The 13,007-nt window shown below is 40.1% G+C and overlaps 1 protein-coding gene across 1 annotated transcript; it reads right to left on the bottom strand.

The window, feature by feature from the left end:
- Positions 1–2,131: 2,131 nt before the first annotated feature.
- Idi2 (isopentenyl-diphosphate delta isomerase 2) lies at positions 2,132–5,777 on the bottom strand. Its single transcript, XM_013009223.1, has 4 exons — positions 5,636–5,777; positions 4,701–4,793; positions 2,986–3,116; positions 2,132–2,446 (listed from the first exon to the last, which is right to left on the bottom strand). Exons 1-4 carry the CDS (start codon positions 5,775–5,777, stop codon positions 2,132–2,134), a joined length of 681 nt encoding a protein of 226 aa, XP_012864677.1.
- Positions 5,778–13,007: the final 7,230 nt, after the last annotated feature.

Below are 13,007 nucleotides of genomic sequence, written 5' to 3'. Positions count from 1 at the left end.
GGGGGGGGGGGGCAGAGGGAGGGAGGAGGAAGGAAAGAAAGAAGAAAGGAGGGAGGGAGGAAAAAAAGGAGGCCCGACTCAAGTTATTAAGGGCTTATCCAGCTAATTTGAGGCCCTAAGTCCAAACCTCAGTAAATGCATAGAGAAAGAAAGATATGTCATTATTGATTTCCCTGAGATTAAATCTTCATTTATAGGAATTGTTTGTTTGTTTTTTTACTATCTAGTCTGTCATTTCTGGGTATAAGACTCTGTTCATAACCAATGTACTTCTATCATATGACATTTTATTTTATTTTATTTTATTTGGGTCCGGTCGTGGGGCCTGAACTCTGGGCCTGGGCACTGTCCCTCAGCTCTTCAGCTCAAGGCTAGCGCTCTACCACTTGAGCCACAGCGCCACTTCTGGCTTTTTTCTTTTTGCTTATGTGGTGCTGAGGAATCGAACCCAGGGCCTCAGGCATGCAAGGCAAGCGCTCTACCACTGAGCCAGCTTCCCAGCCCTCATATGGCATTTTATTTTCTCTAATGTTCTATTTGTGCTGCTAGCACTAAATGCAGTGGTCTGAACTGTCTTGTTCTATTTGCATCAATGTAAAAGAACATATGCACAGTAGACAAGATAAAATATACTAAATTGTGGTCTTCGAAATTGCAAACATCATTAATACCCCTGAGATAAAGAGTTTTCTGGCAGAAGGATGAAATTCATATTAAATGAATGCTTCTCAATACTGTGGGCAATAAATGGCTGGTATGAACATTGACAGATAAGTTCAGCCAGGAAAGATGAGAGATGATGACCTTGGAAGACTTCTAGATTTGTCCAGTGAATTACAGCAAGAAAAGGACATGGAGCCCAGCTATAAGACCAAGAACCATTTACTGTGATTGTATGAATTCAATCATAAAATTCATATATTGTGGTTATAGTCTTTTCACCCAAAAAGGCCAGGCAATTCTCAGAGAAGCATTTTCACTTGAAATTTTATTCATTAAAATATATGAGCAAAATCCAAATGGCAAAATCTTTGATAAGCATTGCAGAGAAGTAGACTGTTACCATGTGCTGGTGGCTCATGCCTATAATCCTAGCTACTCAGGAGGCTGAGATCTGAGGATCCCAGCTCAGAAACAGTGGCCAGGCCCTGAGTTCAAGCCCTACAACAACCACCACCACCAACAACAACAAAAACTGGACTGTTCATTAATCACAATAATTTAGAGAAACCATTTAATTAAAATTTCACTTTTCCAGACTTTCAAGCTTTTATATTTGAACATACTTTCCATAATGAAGACTGTGAATCATAGAGTTGTAACTGGACAATTGACAATTTAATACATGTAAGCATGATAAAAATTTAGCAAAAATATTCATATCTTGAAAGACAAATAGTTTTTTATCTGCATTTATAAAACCCCAAACTTTGTTTTGTGTTGTAAATCAGTACTAGCTAATATATAAAGAAAGAAACAGGAAGCAACTGTAAAGCTATTAATTTCATCAATAGTTTATTTTTGTGAAACTTAACCTGATTGCAACAAAGTTCCCCTCTTTTTGCATATATTAGGTACATTAAAGGTATACATATTTTTTCTATTCATTTCTTTTTTTTCTTTTTTATTGTGAGGGGTTACAGAGGGGTTACAATTACATGAGCAAGATAATGAGTACATTTCTTATCAAGCATTGTAGCCTACTCCTTTGTTTCCCCTTCCATCCCATCCTCCACTGCTCTCCCACCCAACCCTCTCCCCCCCCCCCACAGGTATATTTAAAATGGAGTAATTCTGCAAGGAAAAATGGTCACAGCATTAGCTAGAGGTCACCTGGACAACTAGTTCTGATGTGAACGTGTAGCTACCCCTGGAATGGGCAGGAAATATTCAGGAACAGGAGAGGAAAGCCACCAGCATAAAAGATTTATGGTAAATATACAAGCAGCAGTGGAAAAAATTAAGAAGGGAAATAAGGGTACGATTAGGCACTGGTCTTAAACTTAGCCTAGAGGCAGGGATTGAAGGATTTCCACACTCAATTTATATAACGGTGTCCTTGTGCACTTGCCTGCCAGGCTGCCTACCAGGGGAGGGTTGTCTACTTGGGGAACTGTATTCCTACCTTACTTCATAGTTCATATATTTTATCAGGTTCCACGAAGGGAGACACATCAGCCAATGACTTCCACCACTTGAACAGGAAGTCTGCAATGTCTATGAACCATGGGGTAACCTTCTCCTTGCCCTGGGCTGCCCTGTCCAGCAGTTCCTCCAGCTCCTGCTGGCTCACATAGCGGTAGCTTTTCACTTCTCTGGGATCTGGGTTCACTGTGAGGTTTTTCCTCACAAACAGGACATAGCAAAGTTCTTGTTCTCCCCAGACAGAATCTGATTGAGCCTTTAGGTATCTCCGGAACATACACAGGATATCCTTTATGGAAATCTGTATGGAAATAAATTCAGTGTTAACTCAGTAATAGAATAAAAGTTTTAGATAAGACCAGTTCATTTGATTACTCAAAAATAAAAACAATTTGTAACCCCTTAGTACAATAATTAATTAATTGTAGTGGTCCCACTGAGTGCCACACAGTGATTAAATGTTAACTAAATGTTGGGCATGTGGCAAAGAAGAGATTATAGTTCCTGTCTAGGATTGTTTCTTTTTTCATACATAATGAGCATAATGAGAACAAAGAACACAAAAGGCTAAATGCAGTTCTGTGGAGCTCAGACACACTGATTTTAACCAAGAATTTTTCAGAGTAGTGGTGGGAAAGAGCAATGTTCTTTCTCTCTACTTTAGTGACTTGATTCCTAGGCTGAAGTAGAAACTCTCCCAGCAGTCACCTTCCAATCATCTCATTTGGATAAAGAATGTGATCCCATTGCCCGGTCGTGACAGCAGATGCAATGAGCACATCTAAAAGCGTCTGAGCCTGTGCGTCTCCTAGTTATGTCTTTCTGGAGACCGGTGCATACCTGCTCCTGAGGAACCCCCAGCTCAGCCTGCAGACGTCTCAGAGCTGCCCTCTTAATCCCTATGGCATCTTTCTCTTCCAGTTCCTCAGGTTGGTATAATGGATGACCAGAACAGGAGTCAGAAAAGTAACCTGGGGGAAAACAAACAAACAAATAAATACAAAGTGCTGTGTATTGGGAGTTTTCTTTCTTCTAAACTGAGCAGTTTCCTAATCATTGCCTAGTAGATAAAATAGGAAATGATAAATATAGTTGGTATATCAGGCAAGCATCAATTTATCTTCTTTTGCCAAATATATTGGCCAATATTACTGTTAATATTATTCACACTAACATTATTATTTTTTTTTTTGTTGGCCGTGGAGCTTGAACTCTGGGCCTGGGCGCTGTCCCTCAGCTCTTCAGCTCAAGGCGAGCGCTCTACCCCTTGAGCTACAGCACCACTTCCGGTTTTCTGGTGGTTTATTGGAGATAGGAGTCTCACGCTCTCCTGCCCGGGCTGGCTTTGAACCGCGATCCTCAGATCTCAGCCTCCTGAGTAGCTAGGATTACAGGCGTGAGCCACCAGCGCCCGGCCTAACATTATTTTTAATTATAGTCTTTTTATTGTTCCTTTTATTGAATTTTTTGTTTTTCTACATTTTTGTTATTTTTTATTACTTTATTAATTAAAAAAGTATTTCTGAGCCAGTCACTAGTGGCTCACACCTGTAATCCTAGCTACTCAGGAGGCTCAGATCTGAGGATCATGGTTCAAAGCCAGCCAAGGCAGGAAAAGCCATGAAACTCATCTCTAATAAACCACCAGAAAACCAGAAGTAGTGCTATGGCTCAAGTGGCAGAGTACTAGCCTTGAGCTGAAGAACTGAGGGACAGCACTCAGGCCCAGAGTTCAAGCCCCATGACTGACAAAAAAAAAAAGTGTTTCTGTGCTCATTCTGGGGCTTGAACTCAGGGCCTGGGCATTGTCACTGACCTTTTTTGCTCAAAGCTAGCACTCCTATTACTTGAATCACAGCTCCATTTCTGACTCTTTTTTTGGTAGTTAACTACAGAAAAGAGTTTCACAGACTTTCTTGCCTGGACTGGATTTGAACCTCAATCCTTAGATCTCATGCTCCTGAGTAGCCAAGGTTACAGGCATGAGTCACCAGTACTGGCTTCTACTTCCTTTTTTTTTAATTCTTTTTTTTTTTTTTCCAGTTGTGGGGCTTGAACTCTGGGCTTGGGTGCTGTCCTTGCACTCTTCAGCTCTATGCCAGTGCTCTACCGCTTGAGCCACAGGGCCACCTCTGATTTTGGAGTGGTTTATTGGAGATAAGAGTCTCATGGACTTTCCTGCCTGGGCTGGCTTTGAACTGTGATCCTCAGATCTCAGCCTCCTGAGTAGCTAGGCTTATAGGCGTGAGCCACCGGCGCCCAGCTTTAAAAAAAAATTTCTTAAGGAAGTATCTCATTCTAGAGTTCCTGCTATTGTAAAACTTTTCAAAATCTTCCATGCCTGGCTATTTGTTGTGTTTTTAAGACAAATGGGTCTACAAAATTCACTGATGCAATTTCAGGTATAAAATGCTGGTGACTGAATGTCTTCTCACTTTCAGCTGGAGTGGGAACATTTAGCCTAAAGAGAGCTCTGATGGGTTTGATAACTCATTGCATCCCAAAGCTTAGAACAGAAGTCAGTGTTCCACTAGGTTTCAAGTGAGTAAACTCACCAGGAAATGTGTACTTATCATCTGATCGTTGCTGGATCAACAGCTGGTCTTCCATGTTGAAGAGAATGACACTGAAGCTTCGGTGCCTAAGCCCTGCAAATGGGTGCACATGAGTTCATTTGGAATTGAGGTCAGTTTGGAGTCTTTATCTATCAGTACATTCAGATCAGTATTGTGACATCACCAGCATCTAGTGACCCTTATATGCCAGGTGTTGATCCCTTAGAGATCCACTAGTCATTTATACCCAGCAACACTTGGAAGTTGGCAATGCAATTTCCCTTCATTTGTAATCAAAAAAACTAGCCAGTTCTGGTGGCTCATGCTATATAATCTTAGCTACCCAGGAGGCTGAGATCTAAGGATCATGGTTTGAAACCAGCCTGGGCAGGCAAGTTAATGACACTCGTCTCCAATAGCCAGCAAAAAGCCAGAAATGAAGGTGATGAGGGAGTTCAAGTGGTAGAGTGTTAGCCTTGAGAACTAAAGCTCAGGGACAGTGCCCAGGCCCCTGAGTTCAAGTGCCAGGATGGGTAGGAAAAAAAAGGGAAAATTGAAGGAAGGAACAAAGGAAGGAAGGAAAGATGGGATAAAGGAAGGAAAGGAGGAAGGAGAGAGGGAAGAAGGAAGAAAACAAGAGAGAAAGAAGTCAGTAGTTCTAATCTAGGAGTCCTATCAGTATACCACCAAGGCTGATGAGTGACCCAGTGGCACAGAATGACTCCTTCCCTGGAACTCGCTGGGACACTGATGGTGACACTAAACTGACTCTCAGGTCCTAGGCTTCCTGCACAGTATTGCAAGGCAGCTGCAGCAAGCTGGGGACTAGATTGTTCTCAAGTGTATTTTCTTCCTCCTTCCCAAATCTTGCCTGATTTGGAGAATAACTGATAGCACAGCATGTGAGCACAGGCCAGACCCTCCTTCCAGCTCACCCTTTTCGATGTTTTCATTCAAGTGACAGTTCTTCTTGGTTTCACATCCTAAGACTCGATCCTGCTCATCAACAACGATGCACATCTCCTCTAGCCGTTTTGTCTGCAGTTCATCATGGTGAGTTGTGCCTGCCTCAGCCATACCTGCAAACACAGATTAGCTGGAGATGGATCCTATCTGCTTTTTCTTCCAGTGCAAAGCAGAAGAGAAAATGTAGCCAAATTTCTTCCCACATGGACAATGGAAATTGTGCACAATTTAGAAAGACATGAATGTTTGTTTGGAGATGGTTGGAGGTATCTTTATTATTTCCTTCTTGTGAAAGTTATTTGGTTCTTTTAGAACCTTAAAGCTTGTTTCTGACTTTTGTCATCCCATAAGTTTGGAAACCTTGGCAGGCATTATTTCTTGTAATGAAGCTAAAGAGAAAACTTTTTTTTTTTTTGGTTGGTTGGGGGCTTGAACTCTGGGCCTGGGTGCTGTCCCTGAGCTCTTCAGCTCAAGGCAAGCACTCTACCACTTGAGCCACAGGCCACCTCTGGTTTTTCTAGTGGTTAATTGTAGATAAACGTGATCCTCAGATCTCAGCCTCTTGAGTAGCTAGGATTACAGGTGTGAGCCAACAGTGCCCGGCAAGAGAAAACTTTTATAAATTCATCAATGCATATGACTGCCATGTTGTCATTGTTTGGTTATAGTTTGTTAATTATCTTTAGGTAGTGGTACAAAGGAGTTGCCATTTAACAAAGCAGTTTATGAATACAATCAATATATATTGTCTTTTTTTTTTTTTGCCAGTCCTGGAGATTAAACTCTGGGCCAGGGCACTGTCCCTGAGCTTCTAAGGCTAGGATTCTACCACTTGAGCTACAGCACCACTCCCAGCCTTTTCTGTTTGTGGTACTGAGGAATTGAACCCAGCGTTTCATGCATGCGAGGCAAGTACTCTACCACTAAGCCACCTTCTCAGCCCTATACATTGTCTTTTGTTTTCTTTCATTTTATATTTGCCTTATTTGCAAAGAGATTTCAGATTTGTAAGAATTACCGAAGCCAAAAATTCCAATATCCTCAAAGCAATTCAATTCCAATAAAAAGTACTTGTCTTAAAAGTAGATGGGAGATGAGAGAATATGGGCTAGAGGGAATTGAGTACAGCAGCAACAGCAAAGATTTGAAATGCCATCTACAGAGTGAGACTCATAGGACACACAGTCATGGGCTCTTACCTCCTCTGAAGATGAGAGTTTTAGGCAGCCTCTGAATCCTGCAGTTGGAGAGGTACAGCTCCAGCTCCAGCCAGGTTCATATATATGCGTATGAGTGTGGGTGTAGTAAGTAATCCATGGTTGTTGTTTTGAGTGAAGTTATTTCTAAATTAGTTGAGAAATCAGACTACACCCTTTTAATCAATGAAGGGTCATGCTGAAAATTGCATTCTCTCTGTAATTTAAACAATTACAAGTAGGCAGTTTTAAAACCAGATCCACTGTTTATCAAACCCCAATAGAATTGATTGCATAAAGAATCTTTGGGGGGGGGGTTGGGAAGGTGGCTCAGTGGTAGAGCGCTTGCATTGCAAGCATGAGGCCCTGGATTCAATTCCTCAGCACCACATATGCAAAAAAAAAAAAAAAAAAGCCGGAAGTGGCACTGTGGCTCAAGTGATAGAGCGCTAGCCTTGATCTGAAGAGCTGAGAGACAGTACCCAGGCCCAGAGTTCAAGCCCCATGACTGGACCCAAGGGGGAAAAAAAAAGAATCTTCTGGGGCTATGATTGGTACTACATAACTGTTCAAGAAGTTGAGTGTCTTACATCACATAAAAGACCACAATTACACAAGAAAATGTGCACTTCAAAGGTTCACACTTTTTGAAATATTTTTATTGTAAAGATACTGTGTAGAGGGTTACAGTTACAGGAGTAAGGTAATGAGTACTTCTCCTATAAAGTATTGTTATCACCTCCTTTGTTTTTCTCCTCCATCCTTTCCCTCCCCACTTCCTTTTCCCCCCAAAGTTGTAAAGTTCATTTTCAACATAGTGTCTTGTATATCTCATTATTACAATGGGTCAACCTTATTTCAGCTTTTTGTTATTTCCCTTCCCCTCCCAAATTAAAAAAATGTATATACCAGGTGCAGGGCACCAGAATCAAATACAGTGAAAACAGAGGTTATACCATGGGGGAAGCACATACAGGGCTGGGAAGGTGGCTCAGTGGTAGAGCACTTGCCTTGCATGCATGAGGCCCTGGGTTCGATTCCTCAGCACCACATAAGCAAAAAAGAAAAAAGCCAGAAGTGGCGCTGTGGCTCAAGCGGTAGAGCACTAGCCTTGAGCTGAGGAGCTGAGGGACAGGGCCCAGGCCCAGAGTTCAGGCCCACAACTGGACCCCCCCCCAAAAAAAAGAACATACAAAAGAAACAAAAGAATCACATAGTACATTATAAATACATTAAAAACAACAGCAACAAAGATAAAACCTCTTGTATCCCTATCTTGGAGTTCATTTTGCTTAGCATCCACACTTAAAGGGCACCCTTGATGTATGCCTATAATCCTGCTACTCAGGAAAGCTGGGATCTGAATACGAAGCCAGTATGGGAGGAAAGTCCATGAGACTTTTTTCTCCAATAAACCTTCAAAAAGCTACAGGTGGAGCTATGGCTCCATTAGTAGAGTGCTATCCTTGAGCAAAAAGGATCTCTGGGGCAGCCCCAGGCTCAGAGTTCAAGCCCCAAGACCAGCAAATAAAAAAGGAGCGGTGGCAATAAGAAACCGAGTAACAATATGTTTGACCAAATTAGTTATTATATAATGAAGATAAGTTTTCATAGGAATATGAGAAAAATCGGTAAATTCAGTTCATGTGGCACACAAAGAAATGAGGGATCTCTAGGCAGGGAGCAGATTGAGTAATACCAAAACAAACAGCCCTCTCTGGAACTAGGGCAGAGAAAACCCCGTGGATGCAGAAACTTTCTCACAATTCGTGTGGGTAGGTGGTAATACCTGAGCCTTTAGGGATAAGCTGAGCAGGTAGCCAGCATTATGTAAGAGCACATTTCTCAGCAGAGTTTCAGGCTGTTACAAAACCTGAAACAGGAGGAAACCAGACACAGAGTGCCTGGAGTAGAGATCGGGGGGAGGCTCACCACCCCTCTGGGCCCCACACATTGATTCATCCCAGTAGGGCACTGAGGACTTGGCTGGCCTTCTTGCCCTGGGGAGCCATGCTGTCCACAGCATATCCCTTTCCTCCCTTTCCTGGTATATGTGTCCCTTTCTCTCCTGTGGCCATGTCACTTCTCCATATGCAGTTTTATGAAATGTGAATTTCACAAGATAGGGCTTCTCCCAGTCCAAAGGACACAGAATAATCTTCAGGATAGGGGCTGGGAAGGTGGCTCAGTGGTAGAGTGCTTGCCTCACATGCATGAGGCCCTGGGGTCAATTCCTCAGCACCACAGAAACAGAAAAGGCCGGAAGTGGCGCTGTGGCTCAAGTGGTAGAGTGCTAGCCTTGTGCTAAGGGACAATGCCCAGGGCCCAGAGTTCAAGCCCCATGACTGGCAGAGAGAGGGGGAGGGAGATTATGTTTAATAAAATAATAGGGAAGATCAAAATATTGGGGAAAAGATGATCATCCATGTATATATGTATATGAAGCTTTTAGAACACCAACAGACAAAATCAGAACATAACCTCCATTATAATCTTTCTACAGTTCTTAATTAAAACCATTAAATATATCGAGTAAGGAAAAATATTGAAAGGTACAGGTGAGAAGTGACAAGTTACCATACAGGCAAATTCATCAGAATAACAGCAATTTCTCGGCAGAAACTACAAGCCAGGAAGGCAGGAATAATGTATTTGAAGACCTGAAAGAAAATTATTGCAACCTAGATTACTGTATCCAGCAAAGCTATCTTTCAGAATTGGAGGAAAAATAAAAAACCTCTCAAGTTCTAAGGAAATTAATGACTACTTAACCAGCAATGACACAAATAATTTAAGAAATTCTACACAGGAAAGAGAAAGATACAAATATCCTTGAGACTATGGGAAAGAGTAGTCTTGTTAGATGAATAGATAGGAAAATGAAGATTAAGAAAGAATACAACATTGAAAAACTACAAAAAGACAGGAATTACTACCTATATATTCTCAGTTCTGTAATTAAAATACAGACTGATAGATTGCCTTTAAAACAAGAGCCAGGGAAAAAGGAAAAAAAAAAGTATAAAACAAGAGCTAAGCTGGGAATGTGGCTTAGAGGTAGATTGCTTGTCTAGCATGCATGAGACCCTGGGTTCAATTCCTTGGTACCACATAACAAAACACAAAATAATATATATATATATATATATATAATATTATATATAAATATACAAATTATATATAGAAACAAAACAATATATAATGTATATTCTTTGCTTTTTTTCTTTTTTTCTTTTTTTTTTTTGTCAGTTGTGAGGCTTGAAGTCAGGTCCTGGGCTCTGTCACTGAACTCTTTCCCCCAAGGATAGCATCTACCACTTTGAATCACAGGGCCATTCTGGTTTTCTGGTGGTTAAATGGAGATAAGAGTCTCATAGCCTTTCTTACCTGGGCTGGCTTTGAACTGTGATCCTCAAATCTCAGCCTCTTGAGTAGCTAGGATTACAAGTATAGCCACCAGTGCCTGGTAATGTATTTCATCATATTGCCCCTACTATTCTTTTTATCCTTCTCCTTCATCATATGCACCAGTGTTTGGTGTATATATGTTGACAATTGTTCTATCCTCTTGATGGGCTTTTCCTTTGCCAACATGAAATGACTGTCTTCTCTCATGTGACCAATTTGGTTTGAGATCTGCTTTGTCAGATATGAGTGTAGCTACTTCTACTTGCTTTTTGGTATCAATTTCCTCAGACAGTCTCCTTCTGTCTTTTCATTTTAAACCTGCTTGTGTCATTGCCACTCATTTTTTTATGCAACAAACAGTTGACTCTTGTTTTTTGTTTTACTCATAAAAACTTTTTTATGAATTAAAATGCATAAATTTTATTTATAATTCATATAATTAATTGTACATTGTAAGGGATTCATCATATTTCTGTATATAATTATATATTTATAATATACATGCACAATGAATAATTTATATATTACATATATAGTAATTTATATACTTATAAAAATGTATGCATTTTAATTCATAAAACAAATAGTATTGAACATAAAAGCTCAGATAGCCCACAGTCAGCCTGATCAAACCAAAAATATTATCAGAGTCTTCAGAATTAAATGGTACCATAATCAAATGGACTTAACAGACATCTACAGAACATTCTACCCCAACACTCACAAAGTACACATTATTCTCAGTAGCCCACAAACTTTCTCCAAAATAGATTATATTTGAGGACATAAATCAAGTCTTAATGAGTACAAGAATATTGAATTAGCAACTTGCATTTCAACAAACACAGTAGACTTTGTTTCAGAGCATGCATGAATGCATGTACATGTACATGTCCACACACACACACACACACACACACACACACACACACACACACATACACACAATACCACAATGGGACTCTATCTTATCCCAATCAGAATGGCTATCATTAAGAAAACACAGAAACAACAGATGCTGGTGAGCATGCTTAGAAAGGAACTTTTATATACTGTGTGTGAGAAGGTAATTTAGTTGAAATACTATGAAAATAAGTATAGAGGTTTCTCCAAAATTAAAATATTATTCCCGTATGACCCAGCCATAACACTTCTGTTTACTCCCAAAACAATTAGTCACCTTAATATATATATATATATATATATATACACATACATACATATACATATATATCCATGTTTATTGTAGCATTACCTATAATAGATAAATTATAGAATTAGTCTAGGTGTCCACCAATGGGTGAACAAAGGAAATATAAATACACTGTGATGGTTGTGATGGTTTGGTTTTGTGCAGGTTCTCCTGGGGCTTGAACTCAGAACTGGGGCACTGTCCCTGAGGTTTTTTGTTCAAGGGTAGCACTCTACCACTTCAGCCACAGCTCTCGTTCTGGCTTTGGGGGGTTAATTGGAGATAAGACTCTTTCTTAGCCTGGACTTGCTTCAAACTGTAATTCTCCTGAGTAGCTAGGATTTACCAGCTTGAGCCACTGGTATCTAGCTTCCCACTATGGGATTTTACTCAGCCATTATGTTATATGCTGGAGAAAATAGAATGGGAGATCATCCTGTTAAATGAAATATACTTGTCCCACATGTGTTTTCATTCATTTATCATGTATCATGTGTTTTTCATGTATCATGTGTTTTCTTTCATTTGTGGAAGCATGAAGAGAAGAAAGCAAGCCGGGCGCTGGTGGCTCACGCCTGTAATCCTAGCTACTCAGGAGGCTGAGATCTGAGGATCGCGGTTCAAAGCCAGCCCGGGCAGGAGAGACCGTGAGACTCCTATCTCCAATAAACCACCAGAAAACCGGAAGTGGCGCTGTAGCTCAAGTGGTAGAGTGTTCGCCTTGAGCTGAAGAGCTGAGGGACAGCGCCCAGGCCCAGAGTTCAAGCCCCACGACCGAAAAAAAAAAAAAAAAAAAAAAGAGAAGAAAGCAAAACAAAAGGACAGAAAACAAAATGGCCAAGGTTATAAAAGCAAATGGACTGTTAGGGAGGTGGAAGAGAAGAGAAAAGTGAGATGGATGAGAGATGAAAAGAGTAGTAGGGGTAAATATGATGATGATGATGCCTTATATATGTATATGTATACAAATATGATGAAATCTTTACTATGTACAATTTAATACATATAAATTTAAAACAAATTATATACATATTAATTATGGAAGTGTTAAAATTAAGTAAATTGGCGAATGCTATGACAACTAATCCTATGACAATTAGAGACCAAGTTGTTAAAATTTATACAGAAATATCATTCTGGGGGTTGGAGGCATGCCTCAGTTGGTAGAGTGCCAGAAACAGCCATCCTACCTTCCCAGGAATTGTGTACTACAAATGGGACATCTTATTAGCAGAAGGAAAATAACAGAAACAAAGCAAGCAATTCTCCAAGAAGGATTGGGGAATTCTTATTTAATGATTTATTTTCAAGAAAATGAGCTGATATAGTCACAAATAGGAAAGGATTTGGCAAGCCTTGAAATAAAAATGGTTTGTCATTAGTCATAATTACTTGGAGAAATCAGAAAATTAAAACAGCACGTTTTCCAACATTCTGATGATTCAAGTTCCCACATTTTAATACATTTTCTTTTTTTATTTTTATTTTTTGTGAACATACTGTACAGAGGGGTTGCAATTACATGGGCAAGATAATGAGTACATT

Source organism: Dipodomys ordii, unplaced genomic scaffold (genome assembly GCF_000151885.1).
Source record: "Dipodomys ordii isolate 6190 unplaced genomic scaffold, Dord_2.0 Scaffold9, whole genome shotgun sequence".
Taxonomy (NCBI): Eukaryota; Metazoa; Chordata; class Mammalia; order Rodentia; family Heteromyidae; genus Dipodomys; species Dipodomys ordii.
The sequence above is the reverse complement of the archived record's forward strand: the minus strand, read 5'-3'. Positions and strand labels throughout refer to the sequence as shown.